This window comes from Hydra viridissima, unplaced genomic scaffold (genome assembly GCF_058129835.1).
Source record: "Hydra viridissima isolate aposymbiotic clone 2 unplaced genomic scaffold, HvirCarnegie_v1 scaffold_12, whole genome shotgun sequence".
NCBI classification, from domain to species: domain Eukaryota; kingdom Metazoa; phylum Cnidaria; class Hydrozoa; order Anthoathecata; family Hydridae; genus Hydra; species Hydra viridissima.
In genome coordinates this window covers 1,840,634-1,866,845 of record NW_028324311.1, presented here as the reverse complement: position 1 = coordinate 1,866,845, position 26,212 = coordinate 1,840,634, and the positions used below count along the sequence as shown (strand labels likewise).

Here is a 26,212-nt window from a genome sequence, read left to right as displayed (position 1 = left end):
GTGATTTTTAATGAAGCTTATACCATCATTTGTAGAACTAAATTTGCTGGTTTTCAGCTTCTTCATTTTTTTTTTATTATTATTATCTATAATAGAAGAAGAAGAAGAAGAAGAAGAAGAAAAAAAGAAGAAGAAAAAGGGAAAATTAAACAAGAACATCAATACAATGGGAAAAATGGGCTTTTTCATTGATTTTCTAAAATAAAAATGAAGGCATAGTTGACAAAAAGATTTTTTATTGTAAAAGTTGGATTGGGCCAAACATATAAAGTAATACTAAACAGTGTTGGAAAGAGAGTTTACAACGAGTTTAGTTGAAAAAGAAGCATTTAAAGATAAATTGGTAAAATTTGATTGTGCATTCAAAATAATTGTGGTTTTTTTTAATTTTACAAGTAGGTCTCATTTAATTGAGAAATATTAATTCTTCCCATTTCTGTATTTGCATCTTTTTTTCTCGATGTAATGTCTACTGCATTTCTTACTGTTTTTTTAAAAGGGTTGATTGTACTTGAAAAGTTATTAGTGTGACTTGATGTACCCTCTTTATTTTCATCAATTTCATATCTTACTATGTAATCACTTGAGGCGCTTAGTTCAATTTTATCGACACCTATAATTTCTTCGTCGATCGACATCCTCACTCCAATTGTTTTCTTTAATATCCAAAACTACAATAAAGAAAGATATTTTTTCCACTAGAAAAGTAGTAAAATAAAATTTTTAAATGAAAGAACTAGTCCTAAAATAAAGAAATTATTTTTTTAATGTTCTCTAGGATTTTTAATGATTTAGTAAGAAAAGGTTTGTCAGAATGTATTTCAGATTTAGTATGCTTACCACTATACCATTTATTCCTCCTGACCATACCGAAATAACAATTATAGCGACAACATTGTATGCCAGAAGTTCTCCGTTCCCTTTTCTGAATACTCCGCCCTTAATTGATTCTTCACCAGGTCCCATATCAGCAAAAAATCCTGTAGCAACCATGGCCCATAATCCTGCTGCATAATGAACGCCAAACGCACCAACCGGATCATCAATTTTCATTGTTTCCAGCAACTTAATTGCTATGTTAGTGCATTAAATATGTAACAGATGCTTTATTAATCCAATAAGTTTATAATAACGTAAATTAGTTTCATTAAATGTCTAATACTAAATATAATAACTTAATTGGTATGTTAGTGCATTAAAAATTTATCAGATACTATGTAAATGCATAAAATATAAAATATTGCTCCAAATTTTATTAAATGTATAATAATCATTAAATATTATATTTAATGATTATTATACATTTAATCTAGAATATGAAAATAACAATTTTGAAACCATGAAATTTATAAAAATGAATGTTAAATATTTACCAAATATTAAAATATAAAATGGATTACATTGAAATAATAGGTTACATGAAATATATGGTTGTGGTTCTCTTTTCTTTTAAAAAAATGTTTTATTAAGATTCTAAAATTAATTAATAAAAAAAAAAATTTTTTTAATATAAAAACATTTATGTAAGTAGAGTTTACCTCCATTTGCAATAAAACCACCGCAAAAGCCAATAAATAAGCCCTCCCACGGTCTAATGACATCACTGCAAGCTGTAATGGAGACTACACCAGCTAATAGTCCGGAAACAAGCTCTGAGAGGTCAATCATATACTTTCGTTTTTTTTTTAAAGATATTGAAAAAAGAACACCAGACACTCCACCAGCCATTGCGCCATTCATTGTTACCACAGCAACCTTGCTGGCAACTTTCCACGAACCTAAAAAATGTCACTTTTCAATTGCTGAATTGCAATAATATTTTTTATCTTAATTTCCTGACATCTCAATTTTTATTGCTAAATCAGAAGTTAAAAGATTAAGAATGAGAGGTTAATGAGATTAAAAAATTGAATTATTTTTGAGTTAAAAGTAAGAAAAAGAAAAATTTTTAAAAATCATAAAAAGTTCAAAGTTTAAATTGTCTGCCATTTTTAAATTTGATAATTTAGGTAAAACCTAAATTAATAATTTTAAAAATGGCGAACAAAATGGCGAACCTGTAATTGAAAATAGGCAAGTAATTAATGACAAGTGTTGATCTGTGGTTATTTAAGTATCTCTTTAGACAAGTAAAAAAATTGCTGCTGGGTTGGTCTGCTCAAAGTTTGGATATCAATCCAATTGAAAACTTGTGGTATTATTTGGATGACAAAGTTAACAAGGATGAGCACTGCATCAAAAACTAAATCTCTTTTTAACTTTGGTTAGTTAAGTATCAATTTGGACTAGTGAAAATAGATTTATGTTTTAAGAAAGATAAATTTAGAACTTACCATTACTTACAATAAAAGTTGATCCACAGTTAAATCCAATCCAACCCCACCAAAGAAAAAACGTTCCCAAAATAACATTTACTCCACTGGACATCTTGTAACATCTTTTAGGTTCGTTAAACTTTCCATATCTGGGACCTAAAATATAAGCTGTTATAAGCGCTGCAGCACCTCCAGCCATATGAACAACACCTGATCCTGCAAAATCGTGTACTCCTTTTTTGTATAACCATCCGTTTCTATCCCATATCCAATGTGCAGGAAACACGTATATAATGCCTGTGTTCACTACTACAATAATGATATAGGCAAAGAGATGAATCCGCTCAGCAACAGCACCTGGTAATGTTTAAAAAATCCATTTTATTTCTATTGTGTAACAGAATTTAAGATGGACCATTCATCTATGTAAAAGTAGAAAAAATATTCAAATTTCAATCTGGTTTTATGCCCTGCATGTTCGAACAAACGAATTTCAAAAATATCAGCGGATGTGATCTCCCTAAAAATTTTAAAAATCTTTTTTAATCACGCAACTTCGTTTCAGGAAAAGTAAGTTATTCAATTTATCAAAATGGAAACAGTACTTTGCAAACACAAGTAGACATAGCAAAATCAATAGAGATTAGCTCAGAAATCGTTTTCTTAAGACAACTTTAGAATATTCAGTGTAATCCAATAGGAATAAGATTAGAAAATGTGTGTCATTTTTTAAGCTTCTTAACATGAGAGACGAGTGGTAGATCATTAATTTAAAAAAGTGAAATCCCACCAAGATTAAAAAAAAAAAGAGTTCTTTTTGATAAAAAAAAATTCAAAATATTTACTAAACAAAAAATTTTTAGTTTAAAATGAATAAAAGAATAAAAATGCTTCTAAACGCTTCGAAGAATAAAAATGCTTCAAAACTGTACATTAACTGGTCAACTACATTGTTTAGTTAATTCTAATAGATTATAAATATAGGTGCAGTAACTATTAACGAATTTTCCATTCATTTTCTTGTAAAATGAAACTTAATCTAGTAGGAAGAAATTGAGCTTACGTAATTTACTAAAAATATTAAATGCTCAGGAAAGTCATGGATGGGACCATAAATTTCATTGGACACTGAGTAGAATGACAAAATGAGTTACCAGTTTCTTGGAAAATGTTTTTAGAAAAAGGGATTATGTGGTATATTGTTGTTCTTTGTTTTTAGGACAAAAAAATTTTTTTCTACTAATTGTTAAAAGAAATGATCGTAAGATCATTGACGTTACAATAATACGATAGTTTCTTAAATTTATTTCTATAGTTTGTATTATAAAAGTATATAACATATGGCAAAACGTTTGCTGATAAATAACGAAGTAGCATTCTAGGTATGTAAACCTATAAATGATAAAGCATTCTAGACAGGTATACCTTTCAAAAATCATTGAAGGAAAAATATAATTGATACCGAGGCATTGTAAAAGGCGAAAAAAAAAAAGATTATTCTTTAAGATACTTTTGAGATATTTGATTTTGTGTTTTAAAAAACTTTGAGTTTAAAGCACAAATTATCTTTGTGTTCAAATATAATTTGTGCTTTATAACAGGAAAATTTGCCAATTTTGATTTGCAGAATTAAAAGCATAATTTTAAAAACATAATTTTAAAAACACAATTTTTTAATGAAAAACTTTGCATTAGAATTTTTAACGTCATAATTTTATTTTCATTTTGTAACGTCATTATTTTATTCAATTTAATATTCTTGACAATTTTAATTTGATATATTTAATTTAACATGCGTCACAATTTTACAAATATATTTTACAACAGCATTTTCAAAAAATTTTTACAAAGAAAATAAACTTTCCTTTAAAAAGATATTTCAAAGTGCTGTTGTAAAGTATTTTTCGTAATTTAGTACCTTCCAGGTTCAAATTTCAGTGAGAGATTATAAAAACTCATTTTTTATTTTTTCTCAAGATATGATATGATGGATATCCATCGTGCAGATGAGGACCCTTCACGTCCATAATTGGAACGTAAGACAAATTTTATTTAAGCTGTAATAATTTTATCTTATTTCTAGATATTTAAAGTACTCGTAATTAAATGACAAGACTCAAGAGTTTTTTGTAAAAACACTTATTCAAACCTTGTTCATTACACGTTTTTGATCTGACTTTAACTTTGTTTTTCGGATTTACAAAGCTAAATCAATGATATATTATATGCACTAGATGTCTAACTTCGATCCGAAAAGTGAAGCCGTGGAAGTCATTTCTAATTCGGGCCAAAACACTCATTTTTAACTTTTATTTCGCACGTCGGCTTTTGCCCTTATTACAAATGGCGGATTCAATTTGTAAACAAAAAAAGCGGCTTCACTTTTCGTCCAATAAAAAACCCGCAAGTTAGACATCTATTATATATAATATATCATTGAGCTAAATAGTGATGATGTTATTGAAGATTTTTTGGAAAATTTTATAATTAAAGACGATAAAAATCAATCATGCGTAAAATAAAATAGTCTAAAAGTAATTGCTATTAAATATAGATCTGCGACGTGTTCCCTCGTAAAAAATGTTTTTCAAAAGCACTATTAATTAATTTTCATGAATATTTACATTTCTAATGTTTCAAAACATTAAATAATTTATTTTGGTGCAATAAAGATTTATACTTTTTCTTACCTGAAATAATTGTCGTGGATGCCGATGCGAATGATAACTGAAAGAAAAACTTCGTGTAAACTTGGCCTTCGGTTTTCACGTCGACATCAGTCAGGAAATGTCCGTCTCCAGAAAACGGATTGCTCTCAGTTTTATCAAGACCGAAGCTTATTCCATACCCGATAAACCAATATGCTATACCACCGAAACAAACGTCCAACACACTTTTCACCATGATGTTTGTCTTGCTTTTCATTGAAACTAATCCTAGAATCGAAAGCAAACTAAGCAAAATTCAAGAGGTAAACGTAACATTTTTTCTCTCTATTGCAGCCAGCACTAATGTAAATATGAAATACTTTCTTTCAGATTTCTGGCTTTTAGAATAAAGCATTATCAAAAGGTTGGTAAAAGAAGATTAGATAAAACATTTGTAAAATTTTTATTATATGTAATATTTAGGGAAAGATAGAGAAAAATGTAACAAGAACAAAATGGTTCAGTGCTTTTATCTCGTATATATAAATATATGTTAGGCTAAAAGAAATTTTTTTCAATCAACGGCCCCCCCCCCCCCCCCTCATTTAAGTTTGTAAAAAAAGTTCTACGCAAAATGTTTCACCGAAATTGAATCATATGAAGTGCCGCTTCCAGATTAAGTTTAGAAATCTTACTAACTAAAATTTTTATTCAAAAACATTTAGGTCAAAGGTTTTAATGTTAATAAAAGATAAACTATAAAGAACAGTACAATAAAAAGATAAAATATGAGAAACAATAAGTTTCATTAACAATGGTTTGCATAACATTTAAGCTAGTTAGTTCTAATTTTTTTTTGTTAAAAAAGCAACATTAATACTTTTATTTATGCTTATTATTGCAGATGCTTTCATCAACGTGACTTCCTTTAGCATGAATAACATATATATACATATATATAAATGTATATATATGTATATATATATATATATATATATATATATATATATATATATATATATATATATATATATATATATATATATATATATATATGTATATGTTATTCATACTATCTTTCAAACACTTCCGGATACTTTTCAAATTTGTTGGAGATCCCGTGCAAACTTTCCTGTCTAGCTTATCCTACAAAATCTTAATAGGATTGAGATCAGGTGACTGTCAAGACAATATTATGGTTTTGAGGGCTTTTTGAGTCTGTTTGGTCTTTGAATAATTTAGACCTAATTTAGACGTATATTTAGAGAAGTTGTCTTTTTGGAAAATAAACCCTTGAACAACATCTCTAATAACATTGTGGACGTTATTTTTGCCAAAACAGTTATCATTGCTTTCGCTGTTGGTGCTGCTACTGGTGCTGCTGTTATTGTTGCTCCTTCTTCTTCCTATCCATCTATGCCACTGCCTCCAACTATAGCTTCTGGAAAGGGTGGACCCATGGTTTTTGCTTTTGCCTTGTCTCTGGTGGATTGACCTGCTTGTCCCATGCTCCGTTAATTTTCTTTATCTAGGGTTCCAGGAAATTGTCCTCTCACTTGATGATGATTTTCTCTGCATTCTTAGTGCCAAACTTCAAGTTCACAACCTAAAACCTATTTTCATCTAATGCAGCAAAGGTTTTAGCTTTTTTGACTTCATTTAAAAAAAAAATTGTTTTATTTTATATAAGAGCTTCTCATTTTGCTACTAACTTACTTTCTTAAATATTTATTGTTAAACAATTTTAGATTTAAAAATTTGCTTATAGATGCAGCAAATGAAAAAGATTCCAAACTAACATTACCTCGCAGCGTCTTTTACATTTGGAATTTAGAGTTTGCCGATCTTTTTTCAAATATATTAAAGCCTTTTAGTACCTAATAAGTCAAACTTCGACTCATCAGTTGAAAACTTTCCGTTTCATTGCTGTAGTATCCACGATAGATGGTGTTAGGTTATTGCCAACTGAAGACGTTTTCTTTTGTTTGCGTGTTGTAACAACGGCTTCCGACAAGCAAATCGAATATTTAATTAAAATGTTTTTCTACTATTTTCTACTCCGGAATTTTTTCCAAAACCGGTAAGTTAGCCTTTAGGAATACAAACATTTAATTAAAAACAATACAATTAATTTTAGAAAAAACTTTGTTCACAAAGTCAATTACATTACATTTCCAACATTTTAAATATATTTTTTATATTACAGGTTTTAATTTATCTTAAAAAATTGTATGAACATATGAATGAGAAATGAATAAAGTTGTTATCAGTGTATCCCTGCCATGAAAGTGCTTTGTGTGTATCAAAGTTAATCAATATGGTAACCAACTCAAAGCATTCAGATTAACTAGAATAGTTTTGATTTTCTATTGTCTCTTAAAAACCTCAATATCAGGCAAAAAACCTAACTTTCAGAAGAAAAAAAAATCATTTTTTGAAAAAAACACAAAAAACCTTGGTTATGAATCGCCCTGTTTGCGAAGTGATGTCATTAAAAAATTTGAGAGCATACAGGTTTAACTTTAAGATTTTTTATTACTTTTTGGTGAATTGTTGTTAAATTTTTTTGTATATAAATTCTACATTTAACAAATGGGTCCTTTGTTTACCTTTTGGTCATTGACATCTGCTTCAAGTTCTTAAAGACTGTTCTTAAATTCTGGTGAGTTTTATCATACATTGCTTTTTTATGCTGTTGCATCTTGAAAACAAGACATTTTAATTGAAGTTGAAGCTCTTTAGAATATCTGTGCTAATTATCTGTTATTCCAGAGGATATTTGTTACTGTTGCATACATTGGCTGTGTGGCTTTTTGGTATATATATTTCTTGTCTGAAAGTGCAAGCTTGGTTTAAGATACCAAGTTTAGTAAGTGTGTCCGAGAAATGAAACAGGAGCAGCTTAAGCACCCTTTGAGAGTGTATAAGTCAGCTGGTTTTTAAAATAAGTTTTTTTTTGTTTTTTATCATCAGCTACATGGTAATCAGCTCGCATCTTAAAAGACTTTTTTAAAAAACTTATTAAAAAAGCATGCAGGCAGAGATTATGTAGGTTAAATTGATTGTTAGTAGAATAAACATAGTATAGTTAGTACGAATAAACATAGTGTAAACAAGAGCAGCACAATCCACATTCAATTTTGAATGGGGACTAGAGAATTATTTTAGTTGATGCATTTATTTTATTAACAAATTTGTTTAAATCCCCAAAAGCCTCAGGATTTAACTGCTTTTTTGGGTTTAACTTATCTATTCTGAACTTTTCCTTACGTTTTTGACCTCTTTTAGTTTAACAGCTGATTTTGGTTTTGTTATTTATGCTTTTTTCTTTTTCTTCTTAAATTTTTTTTTTTTTTTTTTTTCCATAAATTACAATATAACTGCAATGACTCAATGCAAATGCAATGACTTCATTGGATCATTATATATTGTTATACATATACTCTTGTTTTGTTACTTTTTATTTGGATTGTAAGGCATCTCCACCAATCTTCCAGGAAACCCATGCGGTGTAGGTATCTATTCGGTTTCAGCGCTGGATGGTAGCGTAAGCTAACTTCAAGCAACGTTTAAGTGGGTGTTTTGACATCAGCATTAACTGCTCTTGTAGAATTAAAACTAACATCAGCATGTCACCAACCATTTTCATATCAGCGATCATGTCAGAGATTAAACTAATGTCACTAAAGGTCCGTTTCTCCAATTTTTTCTCCCATAATACAGTAAAAAGTCGCAACGAAAAGCCAAAAGCGGATAAAGCGAATGTGAATATAATTTTTTATTGTTTTCTTTTCAAGTTCAATTTGTAAAGCTCGCACAGCAAACTTGCAATTTCATTAAAACGCGTTATGTGTTAAAAACTTTAGATTGTTCAAAAAATATCGTCCTCAATTGCATCTCAATAGATTATGTAAATTTTATTTTACCTGACTCTAATAAAGCAAATCCAGTTTGCATTGTGAAGATGATGAATGCGCTCAAAATAATCCACACTGCATCTACGGCTTCCATTTCAGTTAAATTTCACTTTTATCTAAATTATTTAACTAAATAATTAATTAAATAGCTTAAATATTAAAAATAGCAAAATTTTATTAATTTTATAAAAACAATAAAATTATTAATTTTAATATCTAAAACTAATTCCTTTCAGGAATTAGTTTTAGATATTAACTGTGCAGGTGTGAGTCTTGCTTCCAACACAAATAAAGCATTAACGCTTAATTTGTGTTGGAACCAAGACTCAAACCTGCACTTTGTAACTGAAGCCCTGCTGTAAACCGCTATTACAGCAAATACTTTGAACGGAAAGTTAATGCGTAAACCAATTGATTTCATTTGCACAGGATTTAAAATAAAATACATTCGACACATTTACGCTATTTCTCAAATAATGAGGAGAAAAATTCTTTTTCTTTTTAAACGTTAGTCTGCAGTCACTTTGAGACAAATCAATTAATGTCAGTAAAACTATTATTTCTTTTAAAATCGATACCAATCATTAGCTTAGAAATTAAAATTGCATAGTTTTTTTCAGAGAACCGGCATTGTGGAGAAAATCAACTATTTGAAACTTAATTGCTTATGCATTTTTTAAAGAAATGTCCAAAGAAAGAAATGCGTCATTATAACGTCATGTTAAACGAACTGGAATTAAAAATACAAAAAGAAAACAATTTTCTATCAGCTGTTTTATCTCTCTTAACATATTATTTTGATGTTAAGGGAGATAAAGAAATCTTATCCGCAAACAATCGTTATCGCCACAACATTGACAAGTGTAATTTAAAAAAGTGTCATTGAAAAAAAAGCAAAAACACAAAAAATGACCATAATAAAGTTAAACTAACCACAATTCAGCTTGGTACATTCATGACTTGACTCTCCGTTACGAAAAAACTTTTTGTAAATTTTACATATTTTTTAAATATATTGTTTAAAGTTATGATGAATAAAGGCTCTATTAAAGTTATTGCGTATTGGTTACGTAATGAAAAATTGACCGATATTGTTGCATAAAGATGAATGTGCTTTGAATAACTATTAAGCTATATAAACTTTTATCAAATTTTTAGAAAAAAAAATTTTAAACTTGTTGAGAGTATGCGAAATGTTTTTAGGTTTTCCTTGGTTTTAAAAATAATTTCGCACTTTTAAAAAACATTCAAAAAAAACGTATTGTTTACATCTAAATCGTCGTCAAGATTTTCGAAAATGACTTCACCATCTTCATTAAAAATCTCGAAGATTTAAAGTGTTTATGCAACACTTTAAATCTCGAAAATTTCTTGTTAAAAGCAACCTAAACTTGTTGAGAGCAACCTGCAGTTGTTATGAGCGACCTACAGTTGTTATGAGCGACCTGCACCTGTCAAAGGTTTATCAAATTTTCGGATTCTTGGTTTATTTTCTTGCGACAATCGAAAAAAAATCTAATTGTAAAAAATAAAGTAGATGTTTTTTGGAGCCAAATCAAAAACAAATCAATAGTTGGATTTCAAATGTCGACTTCCTCGCAGAACTGGCAGGTGAAGAACTCTCTAGAACTCTCTAGAACTCTCTATCATACTTGACAAAAAAGTTTTATGATTGTTAAAAACATCGAAGAAATGTGTTTTTTTGAATGTTTTAATTATGTTTGAATGAACTAAAATACTTTGGTTTTAATACGCTTAGCAAATGTAGATTAAGAGTAGAAAAATAAATCGTTTAAAACAGGGTGTATTTTTCTATCTGAAGAGAAATCCGTTTTTATTAGAATTAACCCACCCTCTGGTTACCTCCTGCAACGCCTTAAGCAAATGCTAAAAATATTACGAAAATATTTTTTTAAGGTTATGAAAACTTCATAAGTTTATTGGCAATTAAATGCTGAATTCAAAAATTATATCCAGAAGTTATAAAAACCTTCTATTTATTATTAAGACATTAGTTTTAACAAAGTTTTGTTCTGAGCCCTTTAATTCACTCGAGAGAAAAGTTGATTTTTTTTTTTTATTAAAGTCTTTATACCGTAGTTATGTAATGTAATATTAATAAAACTTTGCTAAGTTCATTGCGAGATTTATTGTATCACGTCCAATGCCCTGGTCAACTCAAATAATCGCGTTAAAGTGGCGATACTTTAGCTCTGTTATTGAGCTTTCTGTTCAAGTAACAGCCATATAAAATAAAAATTATCAAATAAAATCAAAGTGCGTGAAAATGTTTTTTATTTTGAAATAAATTTAAGCTAAAAAAACTAGTAGAACTGGTTACTTATTGCTTATGTTATTTGCAAGTTTGTTTTGCTCTGTCAAGACTATGAGCAGTGAATGCCTTAGAGGCGGAATAGCATGAATCTTAATATTAGGAATAGTAAAAATATTACCTAAAGTACCAACACCTATAAAAGGCTGAGGTGCGCAAAATAGAGAACTAAAAATCAAACTCAAAAAACTTTTATGTATAGAAAACGTGATTAGCGGCGCAGGGGGTCGAACTTGATTGCTCTCCAATTACTTATTAGATTCGATTATGCCACGCAGATGTATGAATTGTGCATTTCCTATCAAATATAAATATACATGTTCTATTTATGCATTTAGTTTACATATTACTAACAAACTTAAATTTAAAAAAAACTTGTTAAACAGGTTATTAATAGCTTACTTAAAAAAGAATATCAACGAGTAGGTAACTTACCAATGTTATCTGATCTTCAGATAACATTGGTAAGTTACCTACTCGTTGATGAAGAAAATACTATTCTTTTTGCTCTAATTTTAAAAATGTTCCCTCCCAGACATAAAATATGTCATTTACCATTTCTGGTATATATTATTATACAAAATTAATCATTGTTTTTAATTTTGTTGAAAAAAAATTGTTCAAAGGAAACTTTTACATTGTTAATTATCTTTTTACAAGTGGAACAAAAATTATTTTATGCTTTTGTTGGTCATTCGGGTCACTTCTTTTAACTTTCGGGTCACTTTTTAATTTTTTTTTTCCTAGTTTCATTTACTTTCTACCTAGTTGTTATTGTTCAGAAAAGTAAGTGGGTCAGGTGATAAAACATCTTTATTTATGATACTTGTAATGGGGAAAAATAAACAGCTAGTTAAAAAAATAGTTAATGAAGTAAAAGGACTGTGAACAATCAAATTTTCTTCATTTTTTAAAGCAAGTGAAAACTGAAAAGTTTGACAATTTTTAGAAATGTTCGATGATTGTTTTTGTTGGTATAATTATAAAAGTCTTAATGATTTATATTTGATAAAACCTGATTGGCATTGATTGGTTATTGAGCTGATTTCTGTTCTAAAAGTGGTTTGGATTAAGACAGATTCTCAACCAATAAAAAATCAAAATATGTATATCCCTAGAAAATATCAAAGTGTATTAATGCAAAATGGTTACCAGTTAGAGTTTATTCAGTCAAAAATTCCAAGTCGTTTATAAACCATTATCAAATGAAAGAATTAATACTCAAACTCCTTGTCAATCTACCACACACAACTCTTTCTTCAGAAAAGTTAAGGATTTTTGTTAAGGAAACTAAAGCTAAAACTTCCCCCGAAAACCTGGTCACATATACTTTGATGGATAATATCTCGACGGAAATGAGTGTCTAGTTGAGAAAGTAAGAAATCGTGAGAAAAAATAATAAATTTGGAAGCTTTTTGCTTACAAAATTGGAAAAAATATTGCTAAAGGAATTAATACCCTAATAATAATCAAACGTTCTATAAAAACCCTTTTGAGGGTTGAAACTGGGATTTCAACTGAAATACTCATTCCTAGAAAAAATATCATCAAATATAAAATGTTGTGTTTTAAAAGCGTAATTGAACTTTTAAACTCGGTTTTGGAGTGGAGCTGCGTGGTGTTGTTACTTTTTGAAAAAATAACAAAAAAACGAACTTTTTTTTATAGAAAAGATAAAAAAGAGCTCAATTGAAGATAAAATATTTCAACTTTGATCAAAAGTTTGTCAATCACAAAAAAAATGCCAACTCTTACTAAAAACCATCTGCAGAAATGCAGATGGTTTTTAGTAAGAGTTGGTGCAGAAAATGTGTTTGTTAATCTACATGATTAAAGGTGATAAGAAACTGACTGAGATTACTGGATGCAAAAAAACTTTCAGCTCATTCAGAGGATGTAAACTTTAAGTATGACAGAGCCCCCTTTAGCCATCTGCATTAATAAAAAGTTAAAACTATGCAATGTATAATTGATTTCTATGTTAATTAGAAAAACATTATTTTTACTTGAGCGATATTAAAATTGAGAAGAAACGAAGAAAAAATAACGTTTTACTTGTAATTTTATAAATTTTTCAATTATAACATTTTATGAATGAAGAACTGAATGCTAAAAAAGCAAGATTTCCCAGTATCGATTACAATTCTTTTTATATTTTATATCGAACAGAACTTTATGCCAGAGTTAACAGAAAATTATGATGAACTGAAAACCTAATGGAAGCAAGGCTCTGCCGAACTTCCCAAAACGAAGGTGAGCATGACGTTAAGTGAAACAGGAATCATGAACGAATTTATAATATAAATTGTAATTGTGTTAAAAAAAATTTATCCTGTCAACAACAAACCTGGAGTCTCAACATTAGTCAAACTCTGAAAAACATCAGAAAACTCTTAGAGGAATTCATAAAATTTTGAATAAGTACAGAAAACTAATTTCAAAGAAAAACACGAAGACTAAACTAAACCATCAGAAACAAAAAAAAAGTCTATTAAAAAATCTCCTTTCATTTTTGAGCGAATGCCTTTAAATGTCGAGTCTTTAGACTGTGACATCAGGAAGCTTGTATATTTTGTAGTGTATGGCAAACCAGTTAATATTTCTTTATTCATTAATGGCTCAATATCTTTTAAAACTAGAAAACTATCTATTTACAGCATAATTAATCTTCAAAAATTTTATTGAAGATTTAAAAACTTTTTTTTAAAAATGACATTTTCAGACATAAAAAATAATTAAAATACAAAACTTTTGATTGCTCCCACAAATAATATAAATACTGCGATTCATATGAGTTCAGAAAAAAACTTTTACATAACTATTTCTAAGTTCGAGAACTCAAAATTTTTTTTTTTTAAGTTATTTTTAAGTTCGAGTACTCAAAAAGTGACATTTTTGGGTCTGTAAACGCACCTTTTAAAACTTTAGTGTGCAAGGGGGATGTTTCAAAAATGTTTTTAATGGGCTAAAACTTGACATTGCTTTTTCACCTGTTCACAAAAAATGAGTACTAAAAAAACTCTTTTGTCCCGAAAATAAAACATTCCGATATACGTAACATATTTTTAATATCCTTCAATATGCATATTTTACAATTTACCGTACATATAAAATTTATCACGTGTCCTGGAACGAATATTATTCTTTAACTGAATAAAATTAAAAATATAGAACTGAGAAAAAGTGCGAAAAAATTTTGAACTTCAAATTACAAAGAAACTTTTTACTTTAAGTACGAGAAATATCTCGTCCGAACAGAAAAGATTTCATCCAATCAAATATTACAAAACAACGCATGCGTAGACTTATGCATTTACTTGCATAGACCCCCCTCCACATCCAAAAAGCAGAATAACCTTTAAAATCCCCTATCATGGGTAACTCTAAAACAGCTCTGTTTTCTCCTATGTATGCAAAAGAACCGATGTGGTTATAGAGAAAAGGATCAGCAGAAACCAACGCTTCTTCGTCTTCGATCACTTTGGAGTTGCTGAAGAGTTTTCCTGAGATAACAATAAGAAATTCATTTTATTGCTTTGATTTAATTGCAATCAATATCCAGGTGGTTATTCAAATTTTATTAGTGATATTTTAATAACTAGAACTGCAAAGTGTAAAAGTTTATTTCATCAACTGCATCACTAAACAACTTACCTAAGTACTCTCCTTCTTGATTTGCCACTTGAGCTGTGGGCGGAAGTGAAGTTTTTTTTGAGTCAACTATCTTAGCAAGTTTACGAAAATCTTTTAAAGATACGCTCCCTTCGTTCTCCAATTCCACAGCGCTGGAGTCATAGAGTCTACAATCAAATATAAAACAATTAAAGGTAAAACTACGATGATAATTCTTAACAAACACAAGGATTCAAAACATTAACAAGAGATGGGTTTTCTAAGAAACATAATCATTTACTTTTTGATCTCTTTAAAGTGATGGCAAAGATGTGGATACTTCATCATTCCTTTTTCAATAAGCCCTGAGAAATTTAAAATAATACCAACACTACAACTCTACAAGTCTAGAACTCTTACTTATCTCTCTTTTTTGTTGTTTTTAAATCTTTAAGGATACAAATCTCATTCAGTTAGTTTAGATATATTGTGCATAACTCTGGCTGTTATCTTGAGTCAGCAGTTTATTAAAAAAAAAAAAAAAAAAAAAAAAACAGTTTTGAAACCTTCAAATTGTTCTAAAGTCATATCAGTTGAAATACCAGCATCATTATACAGCGCTTCAACATGGTCTGACATTTTGGTGTATTGTATTGTTGCACAATCCCCCAAAGCAAATATGTTAGAAGTGTTTTTAACTCTCAGATGGTCATCAGTTAACAAACCCATTCTGTAATCAAATCATTTAAAAATATATAAAAAATAACAATTATTGTAATTGTAAAGTTATATTAGAAAACTGTTCCAAATATGTAAAAACAAAAATATAAGAAAAAATATAAGAGAAAATTAGGAGAAAAATTGAAGAGAAAAATAGATGGGAAAAGTTGAAGAGAAATATAGAAGAGAAATCTCATTATAAACTTTAAAAAACAGAAACAACAGTTGTTACTTTACCGATTGGTTTGGCCTGGAATCTGTGCCATGATTTTTTTTGTGATATCTCTTGGTGCTATGCCACCACACCATACACAAAGCCCATAGGGCATCACACTCTCTTTTTTAGTTTGTGCAAGTTGTAAATTGATTTGAGTCTTTTCAATTCCTGTTACAAAGGTACTTGTCACCACATTAATACCTTGTTTACGGAAATGATCTTCTGTATAATTGCTTATCTGGAGAAAAATATTAAAATCTAATATAAAGAAACTTGATAATAAAATGCCTTAAATGTGAATCAGTAGAATAAACATGAAAAAATTAAATATCAACTTATAAATCAATAGAATTATTTAATGATTGCTAGTCTAGCATGTCTTACTAAAATGTAAATCTTAAAATAAGATTTTTCATTTCCTAAAACCGCTTACCTCTTCTGAATATGTGTTTAGAACCCTCTTTAGTCCATCAATAAGTGTTATTTGTGCTTTTTCAATGAGGTGTTTTGGGTAATACTTTTGGAGGTCCTCTTTTACAAAATCATAAAGCTGTGCAGAAAACTCAATACCTTAAAAAAAACATGAGTTTGGAATTTAACTTCTCAGCATTAAACTCCTTTGTCATCTCCTTAACAACTACATTCTGTTTATAATAGTTTTTATACCACAATCAAAATTTGGTTTTAGTAAAGAGGAAAAAGAATTTTTTCAACACATGACATATATAAAAACCTGTTGGTCCACCTCCAACCACAACAAAATGTAAAAGCCGCTGCACTTCTTCATCTGATTGACCAGGTATTGCTGCAGTTTCAAACAAGTCAATTATATGTTCATGTATAACATGCGCATCATTAATTGTTTTTAAAAAATGTGTATTTTCTTTTACACCTTTAATATTAAATGTTGCAGTCTCTGCACCAACTGCAACCACAAGATAATCAAAGTCCAAAAAAAAATCACGATTTTCTACGATTGCTAAAAAAAAAATAGGTTCCTGCAATGGCTGACTAAAGTTACTTGTCATGAAAAACAATGTATTAGGAAGATAATTCTGAAAAACATAAAATTGCACAATACAAAACATAATAAAAGATTTCAAGATCCTTGCTAATTAGTTGAAATAATAATTAAAAAAATTAAGAAAACAACATAAATAGTTATGTATGTTGAGATGTTAACATTTACCTAGAAAAATATTTCTTATTAACCTGAGTTATCGCGGCATAGCACTTTTTTATTTTCTACATCTATCATAGTGCATTCTGCTTCATAAAACTTTCCAGAATTCTTAAATCTTTTTGTGATAATCTTTCTAATTGGTTCAGTAATACTACTAGACTGCACATTTCCAACTGTAACTCCAGTTAAAAGTGGAGTGAAAAGAAAATAATTAGTTGGTGAGACAACAGAAATGTCATACAAGCCAGGCTGAAGGGATTTTAACAAACTCATAGCACCCCAGCCTGAACCAAGAATAACTAGCTTCTTTTTCTGAGGCTCTTCTTCAGCTGCAAACACAACACATACTGCATAGCCTATTGTTACACATGAGCCAGCAGCAATCAGACTGTAGATTCTTACTCGATTAGCAGATGATACTCTTTGTGAATAAGTCACTGATTTTCGTATAAGTCTACAATGTTTGTGATTCTTTTGAGTATAAAATAACGCTCTTGATAATAATGACATCTTCTGTTAAAGGATTTTTCTGCTGGAAAAAAAAAAATATTTTGAAATTTTTGAACATTTGTTATATAAGAATAACATTCAATTTTTATAACAGCAAAAAAAAAAACAAAGGTAAAAAAGAAAAAAAAGGAAGCCCATCTTATTACCATTGCATAAGCGAGAGACTTATTAGTTTCATAATATTTTATACTTAAATAGAATGCATCAAACCTCCACAATTTCACAATTTTGAAAAAAGCTCATATCTGTAGCATCATTTTTTCATATTAGTCTATTAAACTATTGAAAGAAATTCAGTTGAATTGATCCAGGGGGTTCAATCAGTTATTTAATTTACAAGATAATTGATAAAACTATCTTCTTGTGATAATATAGAAAGACAAGTATAAGATAAATATTACAGCAATATGATTGCATATTGTTCAAATTTGATAATATGCCTGATACACTAATATGCAACAGAAAGCAACCAGTTAGTAGTATCATCAACCAGAATTGTGGGATTCAGTGGTTATCATGGAAATGTAAATCATAAGTCTATTCTAGCAAAATTAGTTTTAATATCAATGTTATATCTGATAATAATAATTGTGGTATACCCAACCTTATTCCAAATCCATTTCTAGCCTTGCAGCTTTTATTTATTCTACAAAAAAAGATAATACTTGTTCATTTTCTTTTGTCTCATTTCTTGCTTTCAAAACTTTAGTTTTACTATCAAGAACTTTCTCCTGGGGACCAAATGTTGCCTAGCAGTCACTTTTCATGGACACGAGATGCAAACTCTTTAGGACTTTTGATGAGTTGTGCTGCATATGTGGATGACAAGGGATCTCTATGGAGATAGAACCTTTTTCAGAGGGGTTTGATGCACCCTAACTTTATTTATCAATTAAAATGTATTAGACCTAGTTTAATTATACAAAATTAAAAATTCAATGAATATTTAAAAGTCTAAAAGATATTTTTGATCTAAGTAGGATTTGTAATTATTGACTTTCATTTTTAATTATTAAGTTTGCTCACCTTAATAAATTCAAACTAATGAAATACTATGATTTGCATCTTTGTAATGGTTTGAATAAAAGTCTCTGGAACATTCTGAAAGTCTTTGGATGCTATTATATTCTAAAAAACTTAACCCATTTTGTGTAAGAAGATATATGGGAAAATAAAAAGCAAGCATCAGTAGTTGCAGTAGAAACATTGTGAATAGCTAACCACTTTGATTACAACAGCTACTTTTATATCATACTAATTCTAAAAGTGCATTGGATTTTTATATAGACAATAATTTAAAAAAAGCAATTTTTTTAAAAAAAACATTTACTTAACTGCAAATTTTCAAGCTGCTAATACTTGAGCAACTTTAAAAAAGCCATTTAAATGACAAAGATTTGCTATTAGAAAAATCTTTCTAAATAAATTTCCTTAAAGTTATTTTGAAGAACATTTCTATTTGAAGAACATATATAATTTTACACAACTTTTGTATTAATTCTAAGAAATGATGAATTACTGACAGACAAACTTTAAATTGAGCAGCTACAGCAAAGATAAATAAGCATTTTACACCTTTTCTTCACTTTGTTTTTTACTTTTTTTTCTTTCTTTTCTATTTATCAATTTCAATTTCTTTACAAAAAAAACTAATTAAAACAATGCTTCTTTCTTCTTTTGTTTTTTTAAATGTCCTGTCTCTACATATTCTTGTTGAAATTGGTCGCGTTCTTTTAAATATTCCAATTTTGCTTCAGAATACAGCTCAGGTTTTTCTAATCTAAATTATTTAGACACATTTAGGACAATTCAAAAACCTTAGTGATTAAAATATGAATAGGAAAGAGAACATTTAGAAAGACAGTATAAAAAATGTAAATAGAGAAGTTCTATTAGGTCATACTCATTAGTAATGCATTTCCTTAGAGCCTCAAGTTCACCTTTGCAAGACCAAATTAAAGAAAACACTCTCCCTTTTGAGCAAGCATCAAAAGCTAAAATAAATTCCTTAGATCTCAAAATTAATTTAAATGTAAAAACCACGCATTAAGAATTTTGAATTTGTCAAAATATTGATGCCCGAAGTTTATGATCCAAAAAAAATATTTATTAAGATTCATACTATTGGAACTACCATAATTATAAAAATTGTAATTTTCATTATCTTTATTTTAATTATAATTACAGGGGAATTTAAAATGCTACATATTTTTTAAATGTAGTACATAAGATGATTCACCCTTCATATAATCTTGACAAAGCACTTTTGCTTTTTTCTTCATTAAATTTGGAATAAGCACTTCAGATTCAACTTTGCGCAAATTTTCACCTGATGCCCATGGAGCCACAAACCTTTGATTAGTTTCTTCCATAAATTTAAACTAGTATGTATCTTTATATTTTAGTTAATAACTGTTAAAAACCCACAAATAAAAAAAACTATAAATTATTATACCCAATACAAAAAGGTTAAGTGTTTAAAGTAAGATAACATTTTAATCAAATAAATTAGAGGAGTGTTTGAGTCTTTCATCATTCTGTTACAGGGGTGTTTGAGTCTTTTATCATTGAATCAAAGACGTGTTTGAGTTTGTTCTTAATAAAACTTTTGATATTAACCTAGTAAAACAGTTTATGCATATTTAAAAATGGTTTTACATTACGAAGAAGTTTGGTCACTGAAACGCCTCTAGCTTTTTTTATTGGAAGATGTGTAACAACAATTGTTCGTTACTTTCTGAAATGTTAGAATATTGATTTTTATAATTCATTCATTTTAAGTACTTATACACATGTTGGTTAAATCGGGAAAAATATTTTAGAAGCCTAATCCATCGAAACATACTTTACAATTTTATCAAACAAAAGCATACCGTTTTTCACGAAATCTCCACAAAGTTTCTAAGTTTTTAACCTTTTCTTTGGGACTTAATGAACTTTATGTGATGAAACTTATATAAAAAAAAAATGAAGAAAAAGACCACCTTCCATTCATACGGTTTATGATTGGTTAAAGTTATTGTCACGTGCAAAAATAATGCACTAATAAATGTCATGCGATTAGTACGTGAATGTTTTTAATTTAAGGCTTGTCTTCACAGAGTGTTTTTGAGTTAATAAATGGCTTTCACTTTATACTAGCGCATTCCGTTCATTTTGGGCCCAATGATTTATACTATAGAAACAATTATAGAAATAGCAAAAAAATATTTTAAGAGATAATTTTTTATTAGACAAAATTAATGTTCTTTTATAGCGATTTTAGGTTGTAGAAAGAGAATATCATTAATTTTCATTTAGACATTCTTGTAGACCAGTTTTAGAAAAATTAAAGTACTTTCTGGCTAAAAGACAATATTGAGAAAAAAGTGAAATTTCAAAAAATGAGAAATTCTTTATAAAATATACAAATGTTTAAAGAATCCCACTTGGCTTCTGATTGCAAAGCAAGAAATAGGTAAATTGAAGTAAGAGTTTTTAAAGACCATGTCGATTTGCAAAACGTGTTAAAAAATTTCTAACCAAAATAGGACAGAAAGTGGAACGAGCTGAGAAAACATGTAAAAGGACATTAAACTTGTTTTTTAATTAAAGCACATACCTTCAATTCTAATACGTAAGTATAAGCTATAAGGGTATGTTAAGTCTTTAATGCACTCGCTGTGTTTTCTTCCTAATATTTTGAAAGAAGCCTTTATATTGCATTAAAGATATACGTTTATTCCCGGTTTTAAGCCAACCAAATACAACAAACGAAACAAAAAAATCTTTTTGTGCTTGTTTTAAACTTGGTTAGCTTATAATAATAGAAAAAAGTTCTCAGGCTAGGTTTTACTTCAGTAAAATTTAGTCCAGGCTAATTTTAAAAAATCTTAAATTATAATCAGCTTGGGAGTTTTGGTGGAAAGTTGTAATTTTAAGAAGTTCTCAAACAAAGAAACTATTTTTCCCATAGTTTTTACATAATTTTTTGATTTGTAGTGAACAATTGTGTTATTTTAGAGGTTTATGCAACATTCTTTGTAAATAACGAGTGATTTTACTGGAACATTCTCTTATTATAAGTAATTAGTGGATAGCCAAAAACGTTGTGAGCGTTTTAGAAAAATTATTTTGCATTATTTTTTTGTTTTGATTAAGAAGGGCTATTAAATCTAAAACTTTGCGTTTTATTTGAGTCAAGTAGTGGTAAACTGATTTTAGTTTTATCCGGGCAAAATAGTGGTCAGTTGCTTTTGCATTTCTTGGTTATTTCATCACTATCGCAAAATAGATTAAACCTCAATAAGTTTGGGGAGCGTTTTCAATTGCGTGCGTTAAACTGTTCTATCATAACTTTCTAAAGCAACTGGTTTATATTCTTATAAGGCAATTAGCTATTGTTTTTATTTCTATTTTTTTCATTCAACTTTTACACTCTTTGCCCAATAAGATGTTTGGTTCTACCAGCTGATAGAACCAAACATCTTATCATAACCTTATATAAACCTGATCAAGTTACTATTTTATTTTCACGTAAATATTTGAGCTTATTTAACCAAGTTATTAAAAATTCTTTTAAGGTTTTGCAATGTTAAGTTTCTGACAATTCTCTGGTGTTCTCTGATGGTTATCGAATTTTATCGTATTTACACTGTCGTCATCAAACCTTGGCCTCTATTATATTTAATGAAAATTTGATGTTTTTTTTTTTTTCCTTACATTTACAAGAAGGAAAACAAAAAACAAAAAAACATTGGCTTATTCACCAACACAATGTTTTTTCTTATTCACCAACACAATGATTTTTCTTCGCACAAAACGTAGTCTTTAAAAAATATTCAAACTGCACAAAGAAGTTGTTTTTTTTGTTTTGTTTTTTTTTGTTTTGTTTTTTTTTTGTTTTTTTTTTTTTTTTTGTCTTTTTTTTTTAGATACTGTTCGATAAAATTTATTCTAATCATAAAATGTTTACTCACAATTTGTATACAGCATTCTGCATATTTACAGAGTTCGGCTTATTTATACAGAGTTCTGTATATTTATGCAGAGTTTTGCATATTTAGATAAATCTTTTTTTAATAAAATGAGGAAATTTCCAACAATCCCTTCACTTTAGACAACGTTTTAATTTTTCTTGAATGATATTTTTTGACTTTAAAACTTCTTTTTTGCGATATTGAACATAATGGTGGAGCTAGAATAATTAGTTAAGGAAAATGTGATGATTTTATTTAATAAAATACTTTTTTCATTAATCTATTGTAATTTGTTGACAGTCCGCTGAGGAGGTAAATAAGGGGAAGGGTTTGTCCCCATCTTTTTTTAGTGGTATCAGATTTTTATTTCGGTACGTTTACGAAATAATTCGTTAGTAATTGAAAATGAAAAGTAATGTAAACACAGAGATGATTGTTGAATGTCTCAACAATATAAAATAGAAGGCAAATAAAAAACCCATGCATGCAATTCTACTTTGATTCCTCAGCCCTTTCCTACTTCCAAGCCTAAATTAGTGCGGGGAAAGTTGAACCATTGATCTTTTTTTCTCCCATAATTTTCTCCTTCCCTCCCCAAAAAACTTTAGAATAAACAGTTTTAACCTTTTCTCCCCAAGTACAATACCGGAAGTTATTTTCTAGTAGAATAGTCAACAGGGTTATCTTTTTAATGAGTTTCTGAAAATGCTTACATTTTTTTATTTATATATTTATTTAAGTAAATCTCTTTTTGACCTTTTTTTTTTGCCCTGAGAAATTCCATATACGATAGGCGACCAAACCTCTATGAAAGTCTACTTAATGAAAATAGAATTTGCGGAATAGTAGTATACATGACAAACCGTTGAACTATAGTTTTCGAAAGAATACCGTAACAGACGTGGCAAATAGAGGTTGTAAATACCGCAAGTCAAGAAACTTCAAGGATTTGGGAGTGAAAAAGCACAACAATGAGTGCAGCTGCAAATCTGGTTACTGTTTTAAGAAAGCTATATGATGCATACAATGATAAAACGCCCCAAAAACTTAAAATTATAGATTCATTTTTAGTTTACGTTTTGTTAACAGGAATCATTCAATTCGTTTACTGCTGCTTAGTTGGTACTTTTCCTTTCAATTCTTTTTTATCTGGTTTTATATCTTGTGTAGGAACTTTTGTTCTTGGAGGTAAGTCGAAAACTTTGTAAAAAGTTTTATTTTTTTCTCTTACAATTAGTTGTGCATGGTGTAACTAGCTAAGTATCAGCCAGTTAACTGCTGTTAAGGTATCAGCCAGTTAACTGCTGTTGATAACTGTATATACCTACAATGTTAAAACAGTTTCTTTTACAGCTTTTTTTAGCTCAAAGTATCAAAGTGGAAGTTGCTTCAGAAAGAAATTATTTTAGTTTTTGTTTAATTAGTTTTCTAAAAAAAATTTAAAAAGAAAATTATAAGTCTTAGTTACACAAAAATCGTTGTTATCACTGCAGATAACTGTTACTACTGCACATAGCTTTTTTCATTTAATGTTGGTAGATATTTTTTTACTCAGAGAAAGTCACTTTAAAAAAAAAAAAAAAAATCGATTAAGAATGAAAATACTGTGAAGATACAGAGTTCAAAATAAAGTTTATAAATGGCAGGTCAAATGTAAGCTACTTAGATTAACACCTTACTTTAAGATATAATCCAAATAAAAATTTTAAAAAAAGGTCCAAAATGAAATCCAAATATGTGTGTAGTTAAATCTCCTTAAGTGCCAGAAATAATCAGAAATAGGGCTGGCAAAAGAAAATGGTTTGTTTTCTGCTAGATGATCTAGTTTTATAGAATTGTTTCTTAATTATGTTATATATATATTTTATATAAATATATTATCTTGTTATGCTTTGAGGTTTCATACAAGAGTAAGTGAATAGTTCCCTGAATTCTGAGGTTATTAGATTTTCTCTCCTAAAAAGAAATCTTTGCTAGGCTATAAATGCACTTATCAAACTTTAGCTTTTGTACCATTAGTTATCACTCAGTTGTAGCTTAGTTTACAAGAGCTCATTAAATTCCATGACAACATTTAGTATTTGAATTTTTTTATTTTATAAACTTGCCTAACTAAATACTAACCTTGAATTATATTTTAAATCTTTTATTTTCTTTCGATTTAGTGTGTCTACGTGTTCAGACTAATCCTCGCAACAAATCTGAATTCAAAGGAATATCTGCTGAACGTGCATTTGCTGACTTTATTTTTGCTAATATTGTTCTACATCTTGTTGTCATAAATTTTATTGGTTGAAAAAAAGAACTTTGCTTTTTTTTTACTGAAGACAATGAAGTGAAACTTATTTTTTACAGCTAAAATTTTTTTGTTTTCTTTTTTTCTCACCTTGGATTCTTTATTTCAAAAAGGTTTCTAGACTCGGTGATATATAGTTATTTGAGACTGATTTTTTTATTTGAAAGGTTAAACCATCCATGAGCAACTGATATTCTAGTCTAATACCAGTTGCTTATGAATTGTTTAACTTTTCCTCTATTTTTTTTTTTTTTGCTATCATTTTAATGATACTGTGGAGGTTAGTACTTTTAGGTAAATGTCAGATCTTTTTATTCTGTTAATTTCCAAGAATTTTTCAGTTTTAAAATAGTAATTAAGAAAATCTTTGAAGATGTGTGATGAGCCAAGTCTTGGAATTTTCACAATGTAGAAATTCCATTTTTTCTGATAAGAAAAAAAAAGTAGGTCCTTAAAATGATGTTGGTCTAGATTTGAAAGTAAATAAATGAAGAGCAAATGAGTTTTGGAGGATGGTATATGCCTTGTTAAAAAAATGTAAACTCTCTATTGTGAATATACTGAGACCTGGCTCATCACACATCAAATGATAAACTAATATAAAATGATCCAATATTGGATATTAGAAATATTTCCATCGTATATCCTTTTTGTGTTTTGACTACTTATATGAAGGTAAAGTATTGTTATATTTACAAAGAAACAATTTGAGCTGGAAATAGGGAGAGATAAAGTTATAGGTGTAGTATAGTCTTACCAAGTTCTTTATCCAACCAGTATGTAAAATTCCTTCAAGTCTGTACTTTGCTCAGTATTTAGTTTTATATCAAAGCTGCTGTCTTTAAAAAAAAGAAAAAATTTATTTTTTTTGGGATTAATAACATTGTGACTTGTGGGGATAAACACGACGTTGTATACTCATGACCTAACTCTAAGTGCAAAACACCACATGTGGCCCTAACACTCAGACTTTTTGGATTTTTACAACCGGCAAAATATCGTTTCAAGCCGAAACAGGCAAGTAGCTCATAAATTATAAATCATCAATAACGATTGCCCCAGTTATTTGGCTCAATGCTCATAGCTTAGCAATCTACAAATTTATTTCGTGTAAGTAAAAATTTTACTAAACTGTATGTAAGGACTTTTGTTAATATTCTTTTTAACACGATTCATTGCAAATAGTGATTCTAAAATAAATCTCAGTTTAACTTTTCAACAAATATCGACTTTGTTCAAACATTGAGGAGCTTTTGAGTACGAGGAGAGTTGGAAAAGTTTCAAAATCTATCTTTCGAAAATTCACGTGCGTAATAACTATATCACAAACATATCTGACACTAAATCTAATAGTCCAATGTTCTGAAGTGCAATTGTTGAATCAGTTATTTCATCGTACTTTATCCTTAACTTGACAAAATTTTAATTATTGCTGCTTCTTTTTGAAGACAAAATTTTTGGATTTAAAAAAAAAGAAGCAATATATCAAACCAAAAAATTCATG

General features: G+C 28.7%; 3 protein-coding genes and 1 long non-coding RNA gene across 18 annotated transcripts; 2 read left to right on the top strand and 2 right to left on the bottom strand.

The window, feature by feature from the left end:
* Positions 1-344: 344 nt before the first annotated feature.
* On the bottom strand, positions 345-9,931 carry LOC145193672 (putative ammonium transporter 3). 3 transcript variants are annotated; one of them, XM_090069861.1, is made up of 7 exons: positions 9,814-9,931; positions 8,890-8,996; positions 5,006-5,251; positions 2,334-2,672; positions 1,539-1,778; positions 841-1,073; positions 345-671 (listed from the first exon to the last, which is right to left on the bottom strand). In XM_090069861.1, exons 2-7 carry the CDS (start codon positions 8,972-8,974, stop codon positions 390-392), a joined length of 1,425 nt encoding a protein of 474 aa, XP_089925987.1. In that variant the 5' UTR covers positions 8,975-8,996; positions 9,814-9,931; the 3' UTR covers positions 345-389. The 3 variants fall into 3 exon arrangements, with proteins under 3 accessions (XP_089925987.1, XP_089925988.1, XP_089925989.1); XM_090069863.1 differs by lacking the exons at positions 345-671; positions 841-1,073 and having other exon boundaries at positions 1,605-1,778; positions 2,344-2,672; XM_090069862.1 differs by lacking the exons at positions 5,006-5,251; positions 8,890-8,996; positions 9,814-9,931 and having other exon boundaries at positions 2,344-2,459.
* On the top strand, positions 3,612-5,531 carry LOC149880696 (uncharacterized). Its single transcript, XR_016446049.1, has 2 exons — positions 3,612-3,697; positions 4,293-5,531. It is a non-coding gene; the product is annotated as an uncharacterized LOC149880696 (long non-coding RNA).
* Positions 9,932-14,263: 4,332 nt separating the features above from the next.
* On the bottom strand, positions 14,264-21,074 carry LOC145194030 (uncharacterized). Of its 13 annotated transcripts, none has more exons than XM_090068377.1 (10): positions 20,328-20,396; positions 18,481-18,714; positions 16,974-17,476; positions 16,495-16,740; positions 16,195-16,331; positions 15,782-15,999; positions 15,391-15,554; positions 15,126-15,189; positions 14,867-15,012; positions 14,264-14,715 (listed from the first exon to the last, which is right to left on the bottom strand). In XM_090068377.1, the coding sequence occupies exons 3-10, from the start codon at positions 17,452-17,454 to the stop codon at positions 14,441-14,443; spliced, it is 1,731 nt and encodes a 576-aa protein (XP_089924503.1). In that variant the 5' UTR covers positions 17,455-17,476; positions 18,481-18,714; positions 20,328-20,396; the 3' UTR covers positions 14,264-14,440. The 13 variants fall into 13 exon arrangements, 11 of the variants coding, with proteins under 11 accessions (XP_089924503.1, XP_089924504.1, XP_089924509.1 ...); XM_090068378.1 differs by having other exon boundaries at positions 16,974-17,473; positions 20,328-20,389; XM_090068383.1 differs by having other exon boundaries at positions 16,951-18,289; positions 20,328-20,383.
* A 2,210-nt stretch (positions 21,075-23,284) lies between these two features.
* LOC145194209 (dolichyl-diphosphooligosaccharide--protein glycosyltransferase subunit dad1-like) lies at positions 23,285-25,448 on the top strand. The gene is made up of 2 exons (XM_080071838.2): positions 23,285-23,600; positions 24,578-25,448. Exons 1-2 carry the CDS (start codon positions 23,384-23,386, stop codon positions 24,706-24,708), a joined length of 348 nt encoding a protein of 115 aa, XP_079927964.2. The 5' UTR covers positions 23,285-23,383; the 3' UTR covers positions 24,709-25,448.
* The last annotated feature ends 764 nt before the right edge of the window (positions 25,449-26,212 follow it).

Excerpts from the sequence above, each read along its gene's own strand:
- LOC145193672 (XM_090069861.1), bottom strand. The coding sequence starts at position 8,974 with ATGGAAGCCGTAGATGCAGTGTGGATTATTTTGAGCGCATTCATCATC. Across the intron at positions 5,252-8,889 it reads ATTTGCTTTATTAGAGTCAG|GATTAGTTTCAATGAAAAGC; the intron begins GTAAAATAAAAT and ends TTTCGATTCTAG. Across the intron at positions 672-840 it reads GAGGAATAAATGGTATAGTG|TTTTGGATATTAAAGAAAAC; the intron begins GTAAGCATACTA and ends TCTTTATTGTAG.
- LOC145194209 (XM_080071838.2), top strand. The coding sequence starts at position 23,384 with ATGAGTGCAGCTGCAAATCTGGTTACTGTTTTAAGAAAGCTATATGAT. Across the intron at positions 23,601-24,577 it reads AGGAACTTTTGTTCTTGGAG|TGTGTCTACGTGTTCAGACT; the intron begins GTAAGTCGAAAA and ends CTTTCGATTTAG.
- LOC145194030 (XM_090068381.1), bottom strand. The coding sequence starts at position 17,454 with ATGTCATTATTATCAAGAGCGTTATTTTATACTCAAAAGAATCACAAA. Across the intron at positions 16,741-16,973 it reads GCTATGCCGCGATAACTCAG|CAATCGTAGAAAATCGTGAT; the intron begins GTTAATAAGAAA and ends TTTTTTTTTTAG. Across the intron at positions 14,716-14,866 it reads TCAAGAAGGAGAGTACTTAG|GAAAACTCTTCAGCAACTCC; the intron begins GTAAGTTGTTTA and ends TTGTTATCTCAG.